The 26831-nt window shown below is 34.8% G+C and overlaps 3 protein-coding genes across 3 annotated transcripts in view; 2 read left to right on the top strand and 1 right to left on the bottom strand.

Annotated features, from left to right (window-relative positions):
* LOC123531057 (sperm-associated antigen 1-like) overlaps window positions 1-1239 on the bottom strand; it is a 39523-nt gene extending 38284 nt beyond the window's left edge. Inside the window, exon 1 of the mRNA XM_053518155.1 lies at window positions 1113-1239. The gene's annotated coding sequence lies outside the window, so the exon portion shown is untranslated. The remainder of the gene's footprint in view (window positions 1-1112) is intronic.
* A 6-nt stretch (window positions 1240-1245) lies between these two features.
* On the top strand, window positions 1246-24616 carry LOC123531228 (1-deoxyxylulose-5-phosphate synthase YajO-like). Its single transcript, XM_045312024.2, has 8 exons — window positions 1246-1403; window positions 2939-3001; window positions 7444-7629; window positions 8488-8652; window positions 20030-20208; window positions 20910-20961; window positions 22448-22609; window positions 23547-24616. The coding sequence occupies exons 1-8, from the start codon at window positions 1290-1292 to the stop codon at window positions 23640-23642; spliced, it is 1017 nt and encodes a 338-aa protein (XP_045167959.2). The 5' UTR covers window positions 1246-1289; the 3' UTR covers window positions 23643-24616.
* LOC123531227 (uncharacterized) lies at window positions 12597-19689 on the top strand. Its single transcript, XM_045312023.2, has 3 exons — window positions 12597-13016; window positions 17320-17520; window positions 18081-19689. Exons 1-3 carry the CDS (start codon window positions 12668-12670, stop codon window positions 18608-18610), a joined length of 1080 nt encoding a protein of 359 aa, XP_045167958.2. The 5' UTR covers window positions 12597-12667; the 3' UTR covers window positions 18611-19689.
* Window positions 24617-26831: the final 2215 nt, after the last annotated feature.

Here is a 26831-nt window from a genome sequence, read left to right as displayed (position 1 = left end):
CCAATCATTACATTTTGAAAGTCTTGAAAGATAAAAATATTTTCTTGTTTAAAAATGGTTTCTCGATATCGTTGCATCCCTGTTGCGTGAGTTCCAGATCACGTGGATCAAAGAGCTATAAAAATAAATAGATTGGCAACTTAAAAGGCATCATATTCATAGAGCAATTCTCGCCAACCTCTCGTGACAAAAAAACGAGATCTCGTTTACGGGAGTGGCGCTTTCTCCACGCGCCATTTTGTATGCGAAATCATCGGTAAAATAATTATCAACGTATGACCACGCTTCTTTCGATGGCAAAAAAAAAACGTGTACTTTGAGTCTTAAGACCATTTCAAATTAAACGAATTTTGTTTTAGAAGCTAACATGTATTTTAAATGTAGTTTTAAAGGTACAAATTGTTACTCCATGTTCGCCGATGTTAGTTTTTAGTAAGATAACGCCGAATCACGCTCTGACACGAGCTCACACGAGATTACAGCCAGTTGCCATTCTGTGTATTTTATACTTCTTAGCGTGGATTGAAAAAATATGATTTTTTTTCACATTCCAGCCATCTGTATTTTGGTATGTTATTTCTCTTATTGAAACAAAATTTCATGCTAAGAACTAAATGTTTATCTTCGTCATGTAAGTGTAAACAGTGCTGTGATCCGGAACACCTATGATCCGGAACTGACCAACCAACTGTACTTTTTTTTTCAAAATTACGTTTTAAAAAGGGTGCCGAAAAAGGGGGGGGGGACGAAATGACCAATTTGAAATCGCCTAGGGGGTCGAAATGACCAAATCGGGGACGAGTTGACTGGGGGACAAGTTGACCGTTAATCCTCCAATCCAAGTAAGAACTCATAAAAAATAATTATTAGAAGACCCCACTTTATAACAGAATTTTTATGACAACTACAGAACTATAACATTACATAGTAACTAACAGTACAAGTATGTTGATTACCGGACCTTTTGAGTCCGGTTCTAGATGACCCCCAGCCACTTCCAAGACGAAAATGAAAGTAAGACTAACAAATAAGACAGTTATTAAGAACTGGAGATAGTAACAATGTCTGAATTCGAACTGGATATGACAATCCTAAAATTTGCATTCAAGCACCTTATCTTTGTAAGTCAGCCTATCGTTTTAACAGGTTTAGAGCTTGTTTCAGCGTTCTGGTTTGATCTTGTTGTTTCCAAGCGGAAGTAATTCCCCGGTGTGTGCTCTTCAGTGTAGAAGTTATGAAAATCACTATATATATGTAATTGACGCCAAAGTTTCAAAACAGCTGCAAAGATGGACTACATCACACTCCCTCGAACTGACATTAAAGTGTCTCGTATATGTTTAGGATGTTGGCAGATGAATGACAACAAAGCAAATGCTTCTTGGGAAGCACAGACATATGAGGTAAAGAAATCTGTAGTGAAATTATTCTCATTTAGTCGTCAATTTTCGAAAATTAAAAAAACTAAAGATACAAACTCAAAGGAATATAATTGGGGAAAAGATCCCAATACAACCTGTAAATAGTATTAGTTTTCTTCTTTAGTTTGAAATTTGTTTATTATGCATAAAATTGTTTATCATTGGTCAAATTGTGGCTGTTAAGAGGCTAGTCATTCTCCCAGGGATTTTGGACCTTTGCTAATTGCCTTGGTCCGGAATCTTGGAATGTTGGAGAAAATGTAATTGTTACTCATTCTCCTGTAACTTTGTATTATTTTCTGTGTTCTCGTTGTTACATGTTCACATTTTATATTACTTCGTATTTTATATCACATGTTCTTATGAACCATGACAGTATTAAATAAATCTTGAAAAAAACTTGAAAATCTTTACAATATTTCTGCCTTGTATATTTCTGGATGTTTTAGATGATCTGTGATTTTGGTTAACATTAATGTTGGACGAAAATTAAAATGCTAAATCGTTAATTTTACAAGATGATTTTGGTGATTCTTTCCATGGATAGGAAATTATTTATAGTACTACCAATGGTATGATGTGGTATGGGTAGTTCTGTTACACTGCAGTATACTATATTGGAAGGGTAATAGGGAGGCCAGCCTAATTAAAAGTGATAGTAACAAAGTAGTTCCATGTAAAATAAAGTTAGAAAAACAAAAATTCTAACACAACACAAATGTCAAATTATTTTCTTATTGTTGAAGACTTTAATAGACTGTGTGTTATTATGCAACCAAATCATTTTCTGTACATAGCAGTTATGACATTAATGGGTCAAAGGTCATCAGACTAAGTGCTGGAAAAGAAAACCACACAAAACAAGTAAATACCTGGTGGATGCATCATGCCAAGCACACAACCCAGACCCCTAAATCTAACGTCACACTGGGACGTAAAGGTCAGATAGCTCACCTACGTGTCTAATCTGTATTGTATCAGTTGATTACCTCATCAAGATGACATGCAGAGTGCACAAACTGGGCCCCTAGGTCCAACTGACAAGGTCAAACTTGAAGGTCAAAGGTCAATATCACAACATTATACTCTGCCTGTGACAGTGGCATCTTGGGGGTATTACTCATTTTTAGTGATAGCTCTTGTTCATTAAGTATTAATGAGGGGTTATTACTCATGTTTATCAGTGCTATCTCTAGACTCTAGTTCATAAAGTAGTTAAGAATATACCACTTTTTTCAGAATTGTTTTTCTGAGCCTTATCTTATAAAGACTGCTTTAAACAAGCCTATTAAGTATTTCATGCCAGGACCTTTGTTTGGGTTTGAATTATTCATTGTGATCAATGCTTCTAGCAAAAGTTTTATGCAAATGAGAACAAACTATTTTTATTAAGAGCACTAAAAGTATATGTGTTTGGTGAAGGTTTTAAATGTTTGCTTACCAAGAAATTTCATGGGATAGTAACTTGAATAATTACGTTAAGCATTAAAAATTTAATTCATTTTAATTATTTTCAGACCTCAAAAGCATGTGTAGATAAATGTTTGGAACTAGGAATCAACTTTTTTGATACAGCAGAGGTGAGTTGTAACAATCCTGTTAATTGTGATAATAGTCTTTTATCTAGACCTGTAAAACAGTATTTGAGCCGCGCCATGAGAAAACCAACATAGTGCGTTTGCGACCAGCATGGATCCAGACCAGCCTGCGGATCCATGCAGTCTGGTCAGGATCCATGCTGTTCACTTTCAATTTTATATTTCACTATTGCAATTAGAGAAACTGTTAGCGAACAGCATGGATCCTGACCAGACTGCGCAAAGCCACTATGTTGGTTTTCTCATGATGCAGCTCATTTAATGATATTTTAAGGTATCCAATTTGCAAAAAGGTAACATTTTGATACCTGGTGACCCCATGTTTTTTGGTATCATTTGAAAGTGTTGTGTCTGCTGATCAAGAATTAGTAAATAAAATGACCATAAATAATATGCACAAATCACTACAGTCATGTTTTCTGACTGAGAAATGATAAATCTTACACCGTAATAACTGGATTTCTGTTGCAGTATCACTGAAGACTATAAAGTAAAACAAAAGAATTCTAAAACTAATTTATAATGTAACTTATATCTTCTTTTTCAGTAGGCAATACACTGTCAAATGATACCAAAATTATATGAGCTTACCAGGCATCAATATTTAATATAATTATATTTTAATAAGCACTAAACTTGCTTATTTGTGGTTTCGGATACCTTAAAAGGTTACAGGTTATCAATAAGTTGTTATACATACATATATACAGCAGGGTTCGATTTAACATCTGTTAATGATTTATTAAAATCTGAACACAATACATCTATTTTTATGTATTGATTGAAATTGGCTAGCAGTCAGTTGGTAGATCAAGATCAATGATGATAAATCTTTTTCATATAGTTTTAGATTCTTTACTAGAAATTGCACTGACTTTTAACCCTTAGCCTGCTAAATTTCTAAAATGGACTAGTCCATCATTCAATTTGGGCAATACCATTTATTATTTGAAGGTGTGTTCACTGAAAATTTACTGACTGAATAGCGAACAGTGCAGACCATGATCAGCCTGCACGGATCTGCACTGGTCGCAAAGGCAGAAGCACTTGCCGCTAGCAGGCGAAAGGTTAAATGATTCATAAGCAGAATTTGATATGATTTTATCACTAGATAGCTAGAATTATTGTTAAAATTGAAGAATATTAAAATCACAGATCAGGTGGATATGCTTGGTTTAACAGACACTCCAGCATTTTAATTTCTGTTTAAGGGGTATTTGAGTATTCATATGTCAACTGTTAGAGTGAGTTAAGCAGATGGACCAGTGTAAATTCAAGAGCACTCGCTGATAACAGAAAGCTGATAACTGTACTGTAGATTTGATTATTTTGGTGATGGTTTTAATTTCCCTATATCAGTGGATAGTACATCCATATTAACCTTTAGCCTGCTGGCGGTGAGTTATTCTGCCTTTGCGACCAGTGCAGACCAAGATTAGCCTGCACATCGGTGCAGGCTAATCATGGCCTGCACTGTTCGCTATTCAGTCAATAAATTTTCAGTGAACACCCCTTCGAATAATAAATGGTATTGCCCAGATTGAATGATGGGCCAGTCCATTATAGAAATTTAGCAGGCTAAGGGTTAAATTGTAAATGGTATGTAAACCAGAGTTATAGCTATATAAGACTATCACACGCTATGAAACTTGAATTCTTAACAAGTTTTTTTGTTGTAAGCTTTTTAGTCTGGAGGATTTTTGCCATCTGACTAATAGTGCAAGGAGGATTTATTTTAATGTTCTTGCTAAGCCTAATTTTATTGGTTTTTTTTCTGAATAATGCCATAGTTTATTGTCAGTCTGATGTTGAATATCTGACAACTCAGGCTGTCATCCTCAGGGTTATAATTCCTATGCATCTTTACTGTGGTATATCAGGATTTAAACATTGAGTATATCATTGACATAAATAGGCAAAATAGTGTGCACCAAAATTTCCTATATGATACATGTATGTGCCTTAAATTATATGTGAAACGTATGTGATCTCTAACATGTGAGTCTTGTTTGCCAGCATACATGAAATTGTGTTCTTAAAATAGAAAAGATTTATGTCTGGGGCTGTGTAGATTTAAATTGCAAAATAAAATTCATGCAAATGATAAGTGATCTATAGCATGAGATTTTAAATGAGAGGAAATGTAGGCCAGTGTGATATGACACTCATAGATAATACCCCTTGCATTATCTTCGACAGTAGGATTTATCTTGACCTAGAGGATTAATCAGGAAGATTGTAGTTTTTGACCTGCTTGTTCTATGTGAAATTTTCACAATGGAAATTTCTCATCAACTAATCTTTATTGCAAAGGTTAAGGAGTTGGATTTAAAGACCCACCACAACCTAGTGACCTAATGTTTCCTCGCATCATACAGAAGACTACCATACAGCATAGATTTTGAGAAAGCTTTCTGCTAAAAGGCATAATACAGCTATACTACAGGACGACAGTGGACACTTAAGGCCCTTCCTGAATTAATGCATGTGCACAACTCCATCTTCAAACTTTTTCAGTCAATGTCAGTATATGATAGTTTCGAAAACATAGATAAATGACTGTCTAACACTACTGTGATCTAAACTTAACTAAATGCTCCAAGTACTGCAACATTTTATGACATTTAACAACACAAAACCTTAGATTGATTCTGTGGTGGGTCTTTAAACCTACCAAAGACGCTCATAACTTACAGCATCCCACCCACAGATTTTTTAAAAGAATTAAATTGTCTCCAGTTTGTGAAAGAAGGTTTTTTTTTATTAGCTTGACTATGTGAAGAATAGATAGAGAAAGTAAACTATGCCCTTTTGACGTTACTGTGAAATTATAAATATACATTGGGGGCTAATTTTTGTGGGGTTCCATGTTGAATCAGGCAATTAAATTAAATCCCAATGAGCAAGTCAAAGTCTCATTCATTTCATTTTCAGAATTTGAAATTCATGTGTTCATATTCCCATGAAATTAAATGGTTTTACAGTACTATGCACAGATTCCATAACTATTTTGCGTTTCACTGAGCTATGCCCCTTTTTCCACTTAACAATTTTTGGTTATGTTTTTGTTTGAAATCTGGTATCTCAGTATCCACTCATGGGATTTGATTAAATTGTTACTCTCTTGTTCACTGAGAGGATCAGATGTGCAGTGCACAGGCTCCATAACTATTGCTTTGCTTTTTCAGAATGTTATGCCCCGTTTTCAACTAAATGGATTGTTATTCTCATAATTATGTTAACCTGTTTGACTAGAGTAAGCTCATACTGGGTCCAGAGATAAGTGTTGCAAACTGTCCGTGCTGTGTTTGATTTTCGTAGAACTTTGTAAAAAAAAATTTGCAGTCCTCACAGATTGTATGCAAAATGACAAAACACCCTAGTTTTCTGCTAAAACTAATTTTATCCAAAAAGTCTTAACAGTAATGTTACTTTTAACCATTAAAAATAAACATTTTGGCCAGTTTAATAAGCATTTTTCATGAAGTTCGATGGTATAGAAATAAGGTATATTGGCTGAGACCACATTATTCTGCAAAATCAGCATACTGATATGAGACCTGTTATCTGTAGACACAGGCTAAAATTCAAAAATTGAAAAATCATCATCTGAGCCGCACCATGAGAAAACCAACATAGCGCGTTTACGACCAGCATGGATCCAGACCAGCCTGCGCATCCGTGCAGTGTCATGAGGATCCATGCTGTTCGCTTTCAAAGCCTATTGCAATCAGAGAAACCGTTAGCAAACAGCATGGATCCTGACCAGACTGTGCGGATGCGCAGGCTGGTCTGGATCCATGCTGGTCGCAAACGCACTATGTTCGTTTTCTCATGGTGCGGCTCATCTTATGAAATAAGACAGAACTTGAGAAGTGACATACATGTATCTTAAGTGTTGCTGATATGAAGATATTTGATAAAGAATTATGAAGAAAACAGTGTGGCATTTGCCAATGAATTTGATATTTGACCAAAATTAAGAAAATTTAAAGGACTACCATAGTCTTTCATTGTTTCCTTAAATACATAATATCTATAAACTCTCTATTTTCAAAACTCGATATCTCAAACTCCCTTGTCACAGATTGCAGCTATCTCGAAAGACACTTTCAAGTCCTGTCCCAAAGACATGTGCTAAAAATATCACTTAAAAGCCATATTTTCGGTTATCCTGAAGTAAAACGCTAAATCACCTTTTTTACAGAGTTTCATCTGTAATAATATTAAATGAATGTTTTAATTTGTTTTCCATTGCAATTGTCCTTATTATAATAAGTTAAAATACCAAGATAGATAAAGGGTCAAACCGAGGTACTTCAAAAATTTACTTACAATTTGTGGTTTTAGACACTATTACAACATCAAATCAAATGCAATCTGCTACTATTTGTTGAAGCATTTGATTTATGCTATGATTTCAGGGGTATGCAGGGTCAGAAGAAGTGTTGGGAAAATGTCTACAGGGACGACGACAAGACGCTGTCATTGCCAGCAAGTTTGGTTTCAGGGAGGGGCCATTTACCCCAGCATATAGTGCCGTGCAGATTGATGAATCTATCACTAAAGGTCTACGCAAATTGCAGACAAATTACATAGATCTGCTGCAGGTATTTACAAATTATAACAGGGAAAGAATGCAGTGGTTTCAAGGATAGGTTTTGGAATGCCGATTAGTTGTATTGAGTTGCTGAATAAATTAAGTGAAAATAGTAGCATTGTATAGAACAAGTCAGTAATATCTTAGACAAGGACAATAGCCAGCTGGACACTGGCTATTACTCCAGAGTCCTGGCCTTTGAATTTCTTAAAATTGTGAAAACTTACAGTTTCCAATAAATAATGTCAACAGTTCTTATCCAGTGCTCACCAAACTTAGAATGTTACGTACATAGGTGTATTATTATGGCCAAGGGATAGCATTTGTTGCTCTGGAGTTATGGCCCTTGAAATAATCAAAATTGAGAAAAGTGACAACTGGTCTGCTCAATAAGTAAAATATTTTAGAAGTTAAAATTAATTCTCTGTGAGCCCGCCCGCTTAGCTCAATAGGGAGAGCGCAGATCTACAGATCTCAGGGTTGCAAGTTCGATCCCCAGGCGGGGCGTATGTTCACCGTGATGATTTGATAAAAGGCATTCATCCTTCACATCTTTTTCATGTGTGGAAGTTGGCAGTTACTTGTGGAGAACAGGTTTGTACTGGTACTGGATCCAGGAACACCGGTTAGTTTAATAGCCCGTCGTTACATAACTGAAATACTGTTGAAAAACGGCATTAAACCCAAAACAAACAAACAAATTCTCTGTGACAAGTGTATGTTGTTATGTTTTTGCACTCTTGTCCTGTTCAAACTTCAGAAAACCTAAATGGGAAAATAGAAAAAAAAACATATGTCATGCTCTTCAGTTATCTCATCATGAGCAGATTCAGGTATAATTATATTTTATTTGAGATGATATTTTCAGGCACATTTCCCAAGCTTTATTGAGAACACAGATGAGGCTCTCACAGAACTGAAAAGACAAGTATCACTGGGAAGGATAAAGAGCTTTGGTGTTTGTAACTTTGGACCTAAAAACTTGAAGACATTGCTGGATAAAGATCCCTCTTTTCTTCCAGTTTCTAATCAGGTTCAAATTAATACTATAATATATTATTTCATGATTACAATGTAAATAAGCCCTATACAACATGTAAGGGACACTTCCTATTTCAAAAGCAAATCTGTGGGCTTTTCACAACTTTCCGAATGGGAAGTTTGATACTAAATGTAGTAAGTGCTTCCTGTTGGTGTCACACACCAAAGCCAGTATGTCAGCTTTTTTAAATTTCTAGCATTTTAAAGTCATAATTTTTTCCCCTAAAATTCAAAGCTTCCCAAATTGGAAATGTAACTTCCTGGAAACTGTGATATATATATTTACAAAAATGTTGCATGTAAAAAGGTATTAAGTTTCCCATTTGGGAAGTAGAGAAAAATGAATAGATAATTTTCCAGTTGGGAAATTTCCCCACTGAACACGGGCATTCTAGCTCATGCATTATTATAATGAAAATAAATACAGTCAACTTCGTTAACTCAACTCGTATTATCGGTAGTTCCAGTTATCAAACAATTTACATTACACAGGAATTTTTCTGTGACCTGATGATGAATTCGAGTGAATGGTGGTATTTGAGTCATCCGAGTTCGAGCAAATGAAGTTAGACTGTATATACTTTCGCAGCAATTTTTTTCCTTCTTTATAAAGGTCCCCTAAAAGGACCTTTTCCCAATTGAAAATTGCAATCTTTTTTCCCAATTATCATCCAAAAATTCCCCAAATGACCAAATCAAGTTTGCATTTTGATAATTGCAGAAGGAAAACTTAGTTACATTGACATATACCATGATTTAAGTTTGTTTGATGCTATTTACATGGAATTAAAGGAAGAAGCATTCTAAATGATGTTATTAATTAACTATAAAAATTCTCAATCTGAGTAAAACCCCCGCTATTTTTCCCAATTTATCCGGTACCAGACCTTTTCCCAAAAGGGAAAAAAAATCACTGCTTTCGTAATTGTAAATTTGTAATAGATCCAAGGTCTATAGATCCAAGGTGTGGCGCAAGTCCATCGTCTAATACAACAGATTGAAATTCTGTTACAGGGCCATTGTGACAAAACGTGTTTATTAACAACCTTATTACATGATCATTTTGAAATGTTTTACCGTAAATTGAATACAGATTGATAAAATATTCTCACTTGCCTGGTAAAAAGTCCAACTCCGCATGTACCTTCATTTATTATAGCAGCCCTGTAGAAATTGTTGAGTTTAATGAACTAATCAACTAACACATGTTTTCAAAATGAGCTTGTAAAACATTCCCAATCTGTCATAAAATATAACGGATCATTATCAGTAATGTAGATAGTATTAATGAGCCGCACCATGAGAAATCTGCGCAGACTGGTCAGGATCCATGCTGTACGCTTTCAAAGCCTATTGCAATTAGAGAAACTATTAGCGAACAACATGGATCCTGACCAGACTGCGCAGATGCGCAGGCTGGTCTGGATTCATGCTGGTCGCAAATGCACTATGTTGGTTTTCTTATGGTGCGGCTCATTGTTTGTTTTACTGGGTTTTAAGTCACCGAAACATGATTAAGGTAAATTAGTGACTTTCCATCTGTTATGATGAAGGAAAACTCTAGGGGCCAGCATTATTACAGGTACAAGTTTAAGGGCCTAGATTGAACCACTAACCTTGCAAGGAGGAAGTGGTTCCTAGTCGGTAACCTTAACACTTTGCCATGGAGGCCTTATATATATGAGGCATTGTCAGTCTAAGTCAGTGGTTAATAAGGGCTTTGTGGGTAACTTTGTATAGTACAATGAAGATGAAATATCTTTATATTAAAAGCATCCACTAGTTCATGGAGTACAGTATTTGTCAGAAAAACTGAAACTATTTCGTAATGTTGCACAATAAGGCCAGTTGCAAAACTCGTGTATAAGTTAGATAATACATACAAGTGTGTTACTGTCTGGTATCATGCGCAGAAGAATCTCAGGGAACATAATTTGGGTAGCAAACGAGCCATCGAGAGGGAACGTAATGTGGGTAGCAAATGATTGTATTGTCTAACTGATTTGTCGCATGATTAAAAACAGTTAACTGAATAATTTTTAAATATCTTAAATTTAATATATTTAAAAATATTTTCCCTCTTGAGCCTCCGTTAGAAACATATAAAAGCCAGAAGATGGTGCTGGGGCAGGTTTTTATATAAATTATGCATGCTTCACATCAGAGAACCCTTTTCCAAAATTTTAAATAAACTACTGAATAAAAAGTTATAAATAATTGCATAATTACACACTGAAACATTCTTTATCAATTGGTGTAACTATTTTTTAAAACAAAAAATTGTAAAGTTTTCTAAAAATAATTTTAACTAACAGCCAAAAATTTGAATTTGCTGAGAGGACCTAATGAGGTCATGAACCCGGAGAAATAGAGAATGTAAACGTGGCTAATTTTATCAACAAACCTGATAAGCAGAAGGCTTCTTGTATCAATGGAATTAACACCTAGAATATATTGTAGAGCTTTGCCAGAAAAGAAATTTTGAATGTTTAAACTGAAATTTACTGAATAGAATATCATCATTATTTTTGCAGTTATATTTTTATATTATTTAAAAAATCAAGTTTTAAATCAAGATGTAGAGAACTAAACTACAGAAATACAGTGATAAATTATTTCAGATAGCTTATCATTTTCAAGACCTTATCACAGCAACACTTGCTAATTTGTGTGTATTATTCTACATACCAGACTGAATTACCTACATGTATATTTAGATGTTGGAGTATAAAGTACACATTTGATATCCTGCTTTCTTTATTATGTTCATGTGATGAGCAGCTTTCTGTATAGACTTCATGTAATAATAAGGATGTATCAGAAAAGTTAACCTCTGGAAATATTTTAAATTAATAGTTTGAGAAATTATTCCTATATATAAAGGGGTGGTGCCTCAACTCCTCTAGTAAAGTACCCCAATAAGTACCACAAAGAGTCTCATGAACAATAGTCCTAACTATAGTAAGGAACCAGCAAGGGAGCCATCTGGTCTAGTCGCGTAATGGTGGACAGGTTTTTGAACACTAAATTTTCACTTGGTATGGCCACAGAGCTGGTTTCTGTTTGGATGTATTTTTGACATTTTGGTAGAAAAAAAATGGGAGAGGAGTTGTATTTGATGAAGGTGAAGTGAACTCAATTTTAGTAGTACTTTCAGGTCACAGCAGTGTGATTTTAAAAAATGTGACAAGAGAAATCTCTCTTAGAAGATGCATGACCCCTACTTTTCTCTTCGTTTTATATCAGTTTTATCATAACTAAAATGAGGTATGGATTTGTTATCTGAAATGGGTCTAGCTATGTTTTGAAGCTCTTCAAAAAATGTCAGTTTTATATAGATAAGGCATACAGACACTAAATAGCCTGAGCACCTATGAAAAAATGGTAGTCGCATAATGGCGGATTCAAATAGTTCTCAGTTTTTTTGGCTGTAAGAAGGATTTTTCCTTGAAATCATTGCTATATATTGGTTGAAATCATATTGCATGCCTATACTTGACATACTGGTAGCATTTGCATGTTGAAAAAAAGACTCCAAACTGATTTAACATGTGAAATTTATTCATACACCCCTACCCTAAATTGTGATTGTCATTTCAGTGTAAAAATTATGGTGTGTCCGTTTGACCAGAAATATTTTTCTTGCATCAAACATGATCCCTACTTTTCTTTGGATATTTTTACAGTATAAATGTTGCTGTACAAGAAAATGTAAGTTAAAGAAATTTAAAATGGGTCTAGGTGTGTATTGCAGCATTGTGAAAACTTGTCATTTTATATAGAATATATAGTGGTGGCTATTTAGTGTGTTATAACCATAAGTATAGGGAATACTATTTAGTGTTGTGTGACCAATACCAGGTGTGTCACGATAATTTAGTGGACTACTATCTTAATGAGAAATCATACCGTGAAGGTCTACCGATGTCACCGACTACCAGATAGACACAATTTCGGACATTCGGCTTTCGATTCAACGAGTAATTGTGTAACAACTAGATCTTGCCATGGCAAACAAAAGGTCTAAATTGGACATCAGTTCAATTCACCGGCAGTTGAAAAATCACGATGCCGTATTATATAATGGAATCAAAAACTTCGAAAACAAACAATCTCTCGTATGTTTTGTCCGAATCCTGGCATGCAGTGGTGGCTATCGAAATAGTTTTTCTGATGCGTGGTGTGAAACGGAAATTGATTACACTAAATGTGTGCTATACAAACATTTGTTTGACATTGGGATTTTGGAGAAATTTTTGGACACGGGTGTTCTACCCAATAGCCTAAACGAAAACCAGAAATATATTGTTCTGCTGGCTTTGCAGACCTTGGCTCTGTTTATGGACGATTATGAAGGTACGTACATTTTGACATTACTTTGCATGAATCTCTCTCTCTCTCGTAACATATCAGTCGACATTTTGTTATGTTATGATCAGATTGTTATTGTTTATAAATTGGAAGTCCATGGCTATTCTTACGGCTCTCCAGTAAGAATAGTGAAAAGCCCGCAGGTGTCTATTCCTACAGCTCTCCGTACGAATTATGAAAAGCCCGCAGGTGGTTATTCCTACGGCAGTTTTGTGTTACACATCGTACTGAATTCATTTCACTGATATAATTTCAAGGAAATCCAGAGAAGGCAAAAAAGGGAAGTGATTTCCCCTAGTATAACGTATTTTATTACATTTCCAGGGTTTTCCCTCGGAAATTTTAATAGGGGGTCATTATGACCCCTTCATGTTTGACTTTGGGGGTCATTTTCAATTTCAAGGGGTCATTTATTTAAGTTAAAAAAATGAATAAAATGGTTTTGAAATCTATATAAAAAATCCAAAAGAAAACAGTGTGTTTATCATAAATTAGCTTGCAATGTATACTGTAAAGATTACTAAAGAACAAAAAGAAATACTAGTATCTATCTATTATATACTGCAGCGCTCCTCTCTGCAAGTATTATGTGCAGCTAGTACATCAACAAATTAATTTTTTACACTTTTTTCAACCTTTTGAGTGCATCTGCGTGACGGAGGGATCTTTCAACAAGTTTCGTGAAGAATTTTTGCCTAACTTAACATGTTTAGTGTAGTGTTGCAAAATTGTTCGCAGCCCGATACGAAAGGATTGTTCTGAATCTTTGATACATGGCCAGCATTTCATTTCAAAGTGATGACATATGATATATGAATGTTTACATTTTCGGTCAAGGACCTTTCAACAGGGTTTTCCTACGTGCAGATGACAAGAAAAACGTAATCTTTTGTTGATGCACCATTTTGTTGAATGGTTTAACGTTTAAAGAGATGTCGATATCGAGCTGTTAATTAAACCTAGAACGCAGTCTACCTTTACTGCTTCGTACCTAAGCGTGAATCGGTACTTACTTACAATTTTGGGTACAAAAATTTGTGTCGTCGTAATTTCGGCCGGTAGTTGAGTTGCGTCAACGATGACGTGTTCAGAATTATTTTGAGAGTCATTTTGAAAATCAGTGTGCTAAAACGCACAAAAATGTGCGTCAAGGAAAACCCTGCATTTCATTACTTCCATTTGTTACATAAACAAACACTTTAATACAACGAATTTATTGTAAGAGTAAAATACTTATTTAACACATGTTTAACTGAAATTTGTCTTCTAAATAAATCGGAAAACGATTGTTGGTTGTACAGGTGTAGATCTGATGTAAATACATACTTTATTAATATAGAAACACTAAAAATATTGACCAAGTGTTTTCAACTAAACCAGTTAGAAAATTATTGATCTATGTTTTGTGTATATACATGCAAATGTTTCATCATATTTGCATCAATTCAGATCTGGCATTTTATTTGTAACACAATGACCAAATTTATGTGATTACATGACTGTAATTTCCGAAAAACGGTTGAAAATATATCAGTTGATTGACTTAAGTACAATGTATTGTAATACAAAACTGCCGTAGAAATAGACACCTGCGGGCTTTTCACTATTCTTACTGGAGAACCGTAAGAATAGCCTGCGAGGCTATTCCTTAACGGGACCGTAAGAATAGCCACTTCCTTATAAATTCTTGAAGTTTTTAATGAATTTTTAGCTCGGCTATTCATAGAATAGTAGAGCTATTGGACTCGCCTATGCGTCGGTGTCCGCGTCCCGATTTGGTTAAGTTTTTGTATGTAAGCTGGTATCTCAGCAACCACTTGTGGGAATGGATTGAAACTTCACACACTTATTCACTGTGATAAACTGACTTACATTGCACAGGTTCCATAACTGTTTTGCTTTTTTACAAAATTATGCCCCCTTTTTTTACTTAGAAATTTTTGGTTAAGGTTTTGTATGTAAGTTGGTATCTCAGCAACCACTTGAGGGAATGGATTGAAACTTCACACACTTATTTACTAGGATAAACTGACTTACACTGCACAGGTTCCATAACTCTATTTGCTTTTTTACAAAATTATGCCCCTTTTTCAACTTAGAATTTTTTGGTTAAGGTTTTGTATGTAAGCTGGTATCTCAGTACTCACTAATGGGAATGGATTGAAACTTCACACACTAGTTCACTGTCATGATATGACATGCAGTGCAAAGGGTCAATAACTCAACTTCGCATTTTACAAAATTATGCCCCTTTTTCAGCTTAGGAGTTTTGGGTTAAATTCTTATATGTAAGCTGGTATCTCAGTACCCACTAATGGGAATGGATTGAAACTTCATACACTTGTCCACTGTCATGAGCTGCATGATCAGCACTATGCAGGTTCCATAACCCTATTTTACTTTTTTACTAAATTATGCCCCTTTTTCGACTTCCGTATTCATTCAAGCGACAAGGCTGTTGAATAGTCGAGCGTTGCTGTCCTCCGACAGCTCTTGTTTTATATATATTGAAAAACATTTTTGATACATTTGTAGATGAAGTCAATTGTCGGCAGTCCTTTAGATTTAGGTCTTTCGATATAATTAGCTTTCACATTTAGTATACGCTGCCTTATAATAAAGAGCTGTGTTCAAACAAACAGTTAGAACCAATCAAGATTATTGACCAATAATGACATTGGCGGAGAAATTGTGTAGTAATTAATTAATTAAAAAAAACGCATACAGAGGTTCTAGGGATTTTTTAAGGCTGATTTTTTGGGCAGAATTCGGGCCCCATCCCAATTGCAAAAATTTGCTCATTTTCCCAATTCTGAGGTATAAATTTCCCAAAAATCTGCCTAAAAATACCAATTTTGTGGTAATGTCAATTTTCAGGTTTCCAACAATTTCAAAAGACACAAAAAAAGACTTGATGTGACATACAACAATAACAATTCTGAAATAAAGGTTGTATGATGGTAAAACTTATTGTTTGAATTTCCCAATTTTCAGGTTTTACGCACCATTTTTCCCAAATAAATGGGCCCCAGGTTTGAAATGGTAAAAAAATTCCTGGATGCAGAAGTGATGACCACTTAAAATTATCGCTTTAGAAAGTTCACATAAGGATCAAAAGCGGGTATGTTCAGTAGAACCGCATCATTAAATGTACTTTGATGCTCTTTCTTTTGCCCTTTTGTGACAATAATGTTGTTTTTTTTTAAACTGTTTTGTGTTGTTTTAAGAATGAATAACAGTATCTCAGATAATTTATGTATCAAGTACTTTTTTAGAAGGTATAAAAACTCATGTTAGCACTTTCACATGTGTCATTTGTGTCAGATAAAACAAATCAAGAAAACTTTATGCTGCCAAACTTTGATAAAATATGTCTGCATTGATCATGCTTGTAAGCATAAAAAAAAATTAAAATATACAGTAAATTTTTTAGGGCCAGTTGTTTAGGATAAGATAATGTCTGTTTCTTTCAGTCCGTCCGACCTTGTGTTAACACAAAAACAAGAAAGTTTGAAACCTATAATAAATCACGTCTGCATTGACCACGCTCACAATAGTAAAATCATTTAGGTCCCTTTTTAAAGATGCAATGTCATGTCTATATGTTTCGAAAACAACACGTTGACTCATTCGTTTATAACATAACAAAATGTCGGCCAATATGATATGAGTGCATAATACGGCAAAATAAACAGGTAAATCACAAAAAGTAAATAATACATTGGTAAATCACAAAAAATGTAATTTATTTAACTAATAAAATGATTCTTTATTCATGTTATTATAGTTTATTAAAGCCGGCTACCTTGACTTATAGCCCCATGTGGTTCTGGGACGATCTGTGTATGAAAAGAATTGGAACCACTGCCTTACGCTTGCATGATCGTAAGAGGCGACTAATAGGGTTTTAACACTAAGTCTTGGTTTTGCTGTAACTCTGATTCCAGCAGGTATACAAATTTTGATTCCATACCTCATGTTTTCATTTTGATGTAAATGAGATGTGAAACCAAAATTTGTAGTCCTGTTTGACGCCATATACACGTAACCTATACTGTGTTGGTGCGCCGTAAAACCCAAATAAACCTTGACTTAACGTCTTCATATTCGATATGTATATATAAGAGCCAGCTACCAAGACCATTAGTCACTGCCTAATCAAATATCTTAAACAAATGGCAGTGGCTAGTGAACCAACACTGGTGCAGCAGTCCCAAGGTCTAGTGCATTATTCAGTGTGAAAATAGCTTTTCTTTATAACTCCTACCATATAACTTTCTTTTTTTAGAAACAAATAAAATCATACAGAAGTACAGAAAAACAAGTTTAAAAGAAGTTTATTGGACTGGAATATTTGGAACACACATTATTAAGAAACTTGCCACAAGTAAGAATATGAAGGTCAGTGAGTGTGGTTATGAAAACTGTGGTGCAGAGCAATGCCATTGTGGATGTGGTGAACAATTGGTTTATGGCGACACAAGTATGGGTGAGTTCGAAAATTGTGATTTATTATTTTATTATTAGATTTTATTCATTACAGCATGTTGAATGCTCACATTGAGCTATTTGAGCGGTTGGACTGTTAACACTTTAGCAGCCACAATTTTCATCTTATCTTCACGAAACTTGGTCAGAATGTTTGTCTTCATGAAATCCCACATGAGATCTAATCTTGATAACATAGGGTGAAAAACTTGTTCACTAGGCGAAATCAAAGAAAACGGTTGTTTGCACTCGAGGGGCCACATATTTGATCCAATCTCCATGAAACTTGGTCTGAATCATGCATGTATATATTACGCAATATCTCATTTACAATCAACACTAGTGCATTGAAACTTGGAACACATACCACAATTCGTCAATAGTATTTATCAGGGTCCATAAATTTGCATTAACTTTATAAGGCCTTGTGTCACTTTATCTTGTTTACTATCATTGCCTCAAGTCCTTACTAAATATTTGTATTTTGTGAAATAGTCAAGCATGCTCTCTTACTAACTGCTCTTGTTTTGTGGTAATGTATTTCTACTCTATTATTTTCAGGTCACAGAGAAGTTTGGCATGGCAGTGTTGACATCCTTCTGCAAAGTGCAGCAGTAGAAGTAACAACAGAAGAAATTGAAGACCTTGAAGACTTTGAAATGAAAATAGATGACCTTGAGAAACAACCGTTTCCTCAAGCGATTGTAACAAGTTGCTCTATGAGAGGCCCTACACCACTGATAACAGTTTCAAAAACAAATGTTAAAATCTTCCTGTATGACTACGATTCTGACCTTCTTTTTGAAAGTGAAGAGTTCTTTTTTGACATGAAACTTGAAATTTCTACAATTTTAGGACTATGGCTTGCAATAAATAACCAAGCGTTTGGTTTGCCAATTAATCCTGCCTTTATAGAGGCTGGTTGTCGTTCAGGTTTCAAAACACTCATGCAAGAGGCTAATAAACTGGATGTCTATGAAAACCATACACATTTATATGGGTGCAAGAATGTGTGTAATATTGGACTGCCTATTCATGAAGTTTTTTCAAGAACCAAGCGAGGAAATATTCAGATTATATTGCCCAAATGACTTGAGCTAGACTATAATTTAAAGAACAGGTAAAGCTATTGGACTCAGCGATGCGTCCGCATCAACGTCCCAATTCGGTTGAGTATTTAGCTCACCTGAGCCAATGGCTTACTGTGAGCTTTTGTGACCGCTCCATGTCTGTCGTCCATCGTGTGTCCGTCAGTATTTTTTAAAAAATCTTCTTAAAAACCAAGGGGTGGAATTACACCAAACGCTGAAACTGTATCACTTTGCCTTCATCAGGGATAATAGATAAGATGTAAAATGTACCTTGGTGATTTCCAGTGTAATGCAGCTTGCAAAGTTAGCTGTCTATAATTCACAAACAATCTGACCATGTTTAATGTATTTTGGATGAAAAGCAACTAAAAAAGAGCTGTCAAGTAGACATCAATGCTAGACTATTCAACAGCCTTGTCAAATGAATGAATATGAAAGTCGAAAAAGGGGCATAATTTTAGATTAGTATCTTCAAAGTTACAGCCTCTGCATTGTTTGAAATTTTACGATGTTCATTTGGAGTCCTAATGCATTATAACAACTGGATGGAACTTCATGTAATCTAAAATAAATATGTAAAACTATAGAGCAATATAGCATGCAGTTGTTTTATCCAGATTGAACCACTTGCTCTTTGAGTTATGGCCCCTTAAATGAAATTTAACAAATTTATTTGAAGTCCGTCTGGAACCATATCTCAGAAACCAATGGTGGGAATTTAATAAAACTTAAATTAAAAATGAAATTGTATCACTATAAAGCGGTGGTCAATTTGGTACAAATGTTCCTTGGGTGGCCCTATACATGTACCAAGATTTTTCAAATTATTGATATTTGTTTAAACAATGGCCACCACTGGTAGGGCTGAATTTGGAACATAATCCTTGGGTGACCCTCTATGAATCATTTAATTTGTTTCAATTAATGTACTGAAACAATAAAGCAATGCTGTATTGAAATGTGTGCACAATGTTTTATGCATGTACATGCACATAAATATCTCTCTATAAATGTTAGAATGTGTTGTTTATAAATACTTACCTTATGTTACAATCATTTTAATAAAGATATTAAATTAATTTGTTCTTTGTTTTTAGCTTAGCTTTTCAAATAAAAAGGGGAGCTGTCATACTCACCACCAGTGTCAGCAAACTTTTTGTGCAAAAGACGCAAAATTCCAAATTTTAATACATATTCAGTTGGAACTTGGAATTTATTCCCACTGTAAAAATTTGCATCACATAAAGTAAGCCCCATAATTGTATTTTGTATGTTGGCAGAGTTATGGCCCCTTTTTTTTTTTTACAGTGCTCCAGATGGCAATATACCCAGCTGCTTTTTGAGTTTGTGCAAATATATCTAAAGATAAGGTGTGACGGAGATTTGAAATCTTCAACAAAATGCTGATTGATATTTCAGATATGCTACAATTTATTGTGGCGATCTGCTGAACCTGGCATCTTGCCAATTTGTAAGGAGAAAGACATAGCCATTTTAGCATACAGTCCACTGCAGCAGGGTCTTCTTAGTGGTAACTATATGACAGTGGATGATGTACCTATGGGCAGGAGGAGAGGCAAACTGTTTTCACCCGAGAGGTAATGTAGCAGTGTTCTCACCAGAGATAATGTAATATTGTTGTTCATATATTTGAGGTTATGTAACATTGTAGTTCTCATATGAGAGGTAACATTGCAGTGTTGTTCTCACCAGAGATCAAGCAACATTGTTGTTCTCATATATGGGGTAATGTAACATTGTTGCTCTCATATGGGAGGTAACGTAACATTGTTGCTCTCATATATGAGGTAATTTAACATTGTTGCTCTCATATGGGAGGTAATGTAATATTATTTCTCTCATATATGAGGTAATTTAACGTTGTTCTCAAATGGGAGGTAATGTAACATTCTTGTTCTCTTATGGGATATAATACAACTTTTTAATCATCATTTACGTAGTAATATAACGTAATTTTCTAATTTATGAGAGGTTGGTTCTTTCAGTTTAGACAGTACCATTAACTGTTAAAAGGGGTGCATACCAAAAATTTACTGTTTGAAAGCAAACTGTGCAGATTGTGATCAACACTGGTCGCAAAGGCAGAATCAATCATGTCCAGCATGAAGAGGGTTAATAATCTTGAAGTTTAAAAATTAACTTTTATCTTGTTTGTTGAAATGATTGGAAAAGAAGAACTTTCTTACTTGAACATACTATAGTTATAAAACTGTGTAATAGGTTAGATGATGACCATTAGTCTATTTTAATCAATTTTTTGTGTCATTTCTCTCTTCAGTTGTAGTCTGGGTCGACATGGAACTCCAGGATGTGAGAAGGAATTGTTTGAGGTGAATAATTGTTAACATGTTATAAACCATTCTTTGTGTAACTGACGAAGAATATATTATGGCCCAAAAAAACTCTGAAAACTTGAGTCATAGGTATGACTGCTCCAGAAAACACGAGAGCTATGGCTATTGAGTTAGTCAAAATTGCCTTGTTTCATGTTATTCACATTTGCAGCCACATTTTGTATTCACTTGATGTACATGTATGTAGACTATTAATAGCCACAATATCTTGTTCATGTTGAACAGTGGGAAAGACCTTCCTAATCACCCGAGAAGTATGGCCCTTGAATTAGTCAGAATTATCATATTCCATGTTGTTACCATGTCAGAGGCCGCAGTTCTAGAGCTACCTTCATGAAACTTGTTATGGTAATGGCCAAAAGATTTGTCTGACTAATTTGATAATGAACAAGGTTTCTTCAGTAACACCAGAGTGATGCCCCTTGGCTGTTGTCAAAACTGCCAAATTTAAAATTAATGATACATTAGCAACCATCTTCATGAAACTTTCAAAGAATGTAATATAGCTACAAGATCTCGAACAAGTCCTTGAATGCGCATGTTTATAAGATCTACAATAATTGACAAGATAACACTAGAGTTACGGCCTTTGAACCATATTTCACATTGTTGATACATTAGAGACCCCAGTCTTGGGCAGACTTCATGAAACTCGCACAGAATTAATATTGCTAGAAGGTCACAGACACCTAACAATGGGAAAAAATGCTCAAATAACACCAGAGTCCATGTCTTAGAAAACTGGTATATTTCACTATCTGGACATATCAAAGGGTGCATTTCCTGAGAAGTGACACCACAAAATGTACATTAACTGTGTATACTCATTAGAGGAGAGACTAGGTTGATTATTGGCAAGGTAATTTCAGCTGCATTAGAGTTGTCAAAAAGATCATGCGTGCAATTTACATTGTTAATTCATTAGAGAATACATTTCTTGAGCAGTGAAGCTGACACAAGATTATTGAAATAACAACAGAATTATGGCCCTTGGTTTCTTGAAAATTGCTTTACTTTTACATTAGTGTACATATGTTGAAATCAGAAATAACTTGTTTGTACAAATATTTAGGTGAAGGATATTGGGCTTTTGTGGCTCTCTTTCTAGAACATATTTTGGACACCAGATCATAATTGAGCCGTGCCATGAGAAAATCAACATAGTGGGTTTGCGACCAGCATGGATCCAGACCAGCCTGCGCATCTGCGCAGTCTGGTCAGGATCCATGCTGTTCGCTTTCAAAGCCTATTGCAATTGGAGAAACTATTAGCGAACAACATGGATCCAAACCAGACTGCGTGGATGTGCAGGCTGGTCTGGATCCATGCTGGTCGCAAAGCCACTGTGTTGGTTTTCTCATGGCGCAGCTCATATAATTTATTATGTGAATAGCTTGAAGTTCTAAGGACTTTCTCTGTTATTGATGTAAGTAAACATGTTTAAATCGTTATGTATTTGCAGGCTCTTCAATCAATGAAAGGTCTCTGTACCAAGGCTAATGTACCAATGGCTAAAGCTGCTTTATCCTGGGTCATGCAACAACAAAATAAACCAGTGGTCATTGTAGGTTGTAGAACACCAGAACAGGTTGTAGAAAACTACAATGTTGTTAAGATATCTGATGTAAGTATATTTTTGATGTTGTTAATGTGAAAATATATAATGCAAGTGTATTGATTATGTTTCAGTTTACATGAGCACCTTACCTAAGCTGTTGTAATTGCTCTGTTGTGCTTTGTTTTGCATCATAGAAAGTTTTACTTTACCTTTCTCTCAAAGTCACAGTTTTGTGCCAACGGCAACCTTAAAACTTGGTCAGAATGTTTGTCTTAATGAAATCGACAATCAGTTCAGAACTAGGCCATTTAAAATAAAAACTTGTTTCAACTGTATAGTAGAAAAGTACATCAAAATGATCAGATTTTTTCAAAAATGATCAAATTTTTCAAAAATGATACAATTCAAACAACTGCATTTAAAAATATCCCATGACACCATAAAAGAAATTGTCCATATGTTTATTCTGTGATTTTATCTAACATATTACTGTCATTTCATTTAGTAATTATTACAAAAATAAATGTAGTCATATTTACTCTTTGAATTGGCTTACTGATTAATGCAAAATGTCTTTATGAAAACAATTTTTATATCCTTGTATTTAATTTAATACATGTATTTAAATGCATAGTGGAATGAATGGAAGTTTATTTGTGAAGAGATCAGTTGTGTCATATTCAAAGCATTCTCAAAACCACATCAGTGATTAGTTACACTGTAAATTGAGTTAAATTGTATTAGCAAATGTTAATGAAGTAGTGAAAAAATATTTGCTTTTATCGTCTTTTAAGGTTTGGGATATTTTGCGGTATTTTTGTGTGATTTTCTGTGTTTTACTGTGGTTAACATTGTTTTTGGTGGTTTGTGTTTTTTTATGGTTTGCAGTTTTTGGGGTGGTTTGTTTTTTGAGGGGGAGGGGAGGGTTTTTTGTGTTTTGGGATGTTTTAGGGTGTTTTGATGGACCCTTTTTAACCCCTTCATTGTCATCATGTACTTTCAGGAGCTTGTGAAGGAGCTAACAGACGCTACAGAGGCTTTGAAAGATAAAGTTGGCTCAGCTCTCGACCAGTGGGCAACTCCAGATAGGTGTGAATAAGCTAGTCGCAGAACAGTCAACACGTCCCAACACAACCAGTATTTCATACACTTGTTGTTTGAAAATTGCACAGGAAGGAAAAATGGGAAAATTGTTTGAAAGGCGAATGTAAAGGATGAATTAGAACGAATGTTAAGAAATATTTATTTCATTTGAAACAACTACAACAGTTACTATACTTGAGTTATAGTTCAAATGGTCTACATGTCACATTTGCAAACAGTTTTTAAGTTTTAACTCACTTATTTTTATATTGTGCCAGGCTTACAAAAGACCTGAAAAAATAATCCATTACGTAGATCAGTTAGTTATCAAATAAGGGGTTTACTAATGGTTAAATACTGTTTCACTTGTTAAACTATAAATAGGTTATATATCACTTATTGGCAGTCAAATGAATTAAGTTATTGCTGTCATGTTGCTGTGTTCCATTACTTCAAAACTTAATTTCATTAGAATGTCAATAAGTGACTTATACATATTCATGAGAATTTTACACTTGTCATACTTTTCTTTATTCCAAATTGAAAATTATACTATTCTTGCATTAATTTTTTTTTTAATGTAACAATGCATACAGAAAATATATATGTATAATTATACAATCTCAGTGTTAATTCATGTGTAGTAATTTTATTTCTCATCAAAGTGATAAACAGTTAAAAACCATTTGCTTATTTCCCAATTCCCCAAACAGTGCCATTTATAATTTTACTTTCTTAACACAGCATGTTGGTTATTATTGGGTAATTCATTGATAAGGGGTAATTTGGATGATTATTAAACTGTAATTTTTGCAATAAATTTGATTTTTATAAAATTTTGATTTTAAATTGATGTTGTTATGTATATGTATTTTTCAGTGATTTATTTGTGATAATTGAGTTATCAATAAATGTATCAATTTAAGGTGGCATGAGGTTAGAAATCATTAGAAGTAACATAATTATGTTATAATATGTATGCAGGGCAAATTAAATGTAATACAATCTTCTTTTCTTTGTTGTTTCTCTGAGCTGTTTATACATCCATTTACGCATTAAGTTAGTGTTGGTAAAGACACACTGATTACTCTCTGTCTGTGAATTTCTGTAACAGACATATGTTTAAAGTTTTTAGGTATAAGGAAACGTGTTGAAGTATTCGACTTAATTGCATCAATCTACCCTGGGTTCACACACGAATGTAAAGTACCAACGTTTTGCTCTGTTGAGTTTTTAAGTTTGATTGACATACTTAAGATCATATGGCAAAGGTGCCCTTCCTGCACTATTTTGGGCACAAGTGGGCATCTGGGTACAACTACCTAGCTTCAGTTAGCCTCCTGGATGGCTTCCTTACATGGATGAATTCTACATTGCAGATGGGGTTTCCAAGCCACAGAGTATATGATAAGTAATTTTAAGTTGGCAACTTAAACAGCTGTCTAAGTGGAGGCATTTTCTTTCATTAGGGAAACCATTACAGATAGGTACCACTTTCCTGTCCATATTAATATGAGCCACGCCATGAGAAAACCAATATAGTGGCTTTGCGACCAGCATGGCTCCAGACCAGTCTGCGTATTTGCTAACAGTTTCTCTAAATGCAATTGACTTTGAAAGCAAACAGCATGGACCCTGACCAGACTGCACGGATGTGCAGACTGGACTGGATCCATGCTGGTCGCAAAGCCACTATGTTGGTTTTCTCATGCTGCAGCTCATATAATGCTCAGGGCACCTGGGATCATCTAGCAGATAGAGCGAGGGATTCCCTTGGATAACGGAGCATATTTAATCCAAATATACCATTTTACACATTTAAGATTATTAAATGCTTATCTGCTGCATTTTTGTTAAAGTGGACAAAAACGTCATTTTTCAATTGATTATACACTGAAAGATAACACAATATATAATTGAATGAAATACTTTATTTCAAGTACGACAATGGAGTAGTAACCCTTAGTATCACTATACAAAATGCCACCCCTCTATAATCTCAAAGTTTTTGAAAGAAAAGTTTCTCTTTCTTTTAATTGCAGTTGAACATCTCTAAAACAGGGACTGCAATCATCAAAGTTTAAAAAGTCTGAAACATTTGAAGGCTAAATTTTCATTAAGTTTCATCATTGCTAAATTAGTACATAATATGTAAATGATATTACAGTCTGCTTTTACAGACCTCTCGGCAAAATTTTATCTACCAGTATACAAATTTGTTATAAACAAAGTTTTGGCAAGATGAATAATTGCCAATTTGATGCCAACTTATTTTTAGCTCACCTGTCACAAAGTGACAAGGTGAGCTTTTGTGATCGCGCGGTGTCCGTCGTCCGTCGTCCGTCCGTGCGTCCGTGCGTCCGTAAACTTTTGCTTGTGACCACTCTAGAGGTCACATTTTTCATGGGATCTTTATGAAAGTTGGTCAGAATGTTCATCTTGATGATATCTAGGTCAAGTTCGAAACCGGGTCACGTGCCGTCAAAAACTAGGTCAGTAGGTCTAAAAATAGAAAAACCTTGTGACCTCTCTAGAGGCCATATATTTCATAAGATCTTCATGAAAATTGGTCAGAATGTTCACCTTGATGATATCTAGGTCAAGTTCGAAACTGGGTCACGTGGGTTCAAAAACTAGGTCAGTAGGTCTAAAAATAGAAAAACCTTGTGACCTCTCTAGAGGCCATATTTTTCATGAGATCTTCATGAGTATTGGTCAGAATGTTAACCTTGATGATATCTAGGTCAAGTTCGAAACTGGGTCACGTAGGGTCAAAAACTAGGTCATTAGGTCTAAAAATAGAAAAACCTTGTGACCTCTCTAGAGGCCATATTTCTCAATGGATCTTCATGAAAATTGGTCAGAATGTTCACCTTGATGATATCTAGGTCAAGTTCGAAACTGGGTCACGTGGGGTTAAAAACTAGGTCAGTAGATCTAAAAATAGAAAAACCTTGTGACCTCTCTAGAGGCCATATTTTTCATGAGGTCTTCATGAATATTGGTCAGAATGTTCACCTTGATGATATCTAGGTCAAGTTCGAAACTGGGTCATGTGGGGTCAAAAACTAGGTCAGTAGATCTAAAAATAGAAAAACCTTGTGACCTCTCTAGAGGCCATATTTCTCAATGGATCTTCATGAAAATTGGTCAGAATGTTCACCTTGATGATATCTAGGTCAAGTGCGAAACTGGGTCACGTGCG

Source organism: Mercenaria mercenaria, chromosome 11 (genome assembly GCF_021730395.1).
Source record: "Mercenaria mercenaria strain notata chromosome 11, MADL_Memer_1, whole genome shotgun sequence".
Taxonomy (NCBI): Eukaryota; Metazoa; Mollusca; class Bivalvia; order Venerida; family Veneridae; genus Mercenaria; species Mercenaria mercenaria.
Note: the sequence above shows the minus strand (reverse complement) of the source record. Positions and strands in the feature narration are given on the sequence as shown.

Excerpts from the sequence above, each read along its gene's own strand:
- LOC123531228 (XM_045312024.2), top strand. The coding sequence starts at position 1,290 with ATGGACTACATCACACTCCCTCGAACTGACATTAAAGTGTCTCGTATA. Across the intron at positions 1,404-2,938 it reads GGGAAGCACAGACATATGAG|ACCTCAAAAGCATGTGTAGA; the intron begins GTAAAGAAATCT and ends AATTATTTTCAG. Across the intron at positions 8,653-20,029 it reads TTCTTCCAGTTTCTAATCAG|ATATGCTACAATTTATTGTG; the intron begins GTTCAAATTAAT and ends TTGATATTTCAG.
- LOC123531227 (XM_045312023.2), top strand. The coding sequence starts at position 12,668 with ATGGCAAACAAAAGGTCTAAATTGGACATCAGTTCAATTCACCGGCAG. Across the intron at positions 13,017-17,319 it reads GTTTATGGACGATTATGAAG|AAACAAATAAAATCATACAG; the intron begins GTACGTACATTT and ends TTCTTTTTTTAG. Across the intron at positions 17,521-18,080 it reads TTATGGCGACACAAGTATGG|GTCACAGAGAAGTTTGGCAT; the intron begins GTGAGTTCGAAA and ends TATTATTTTCAG.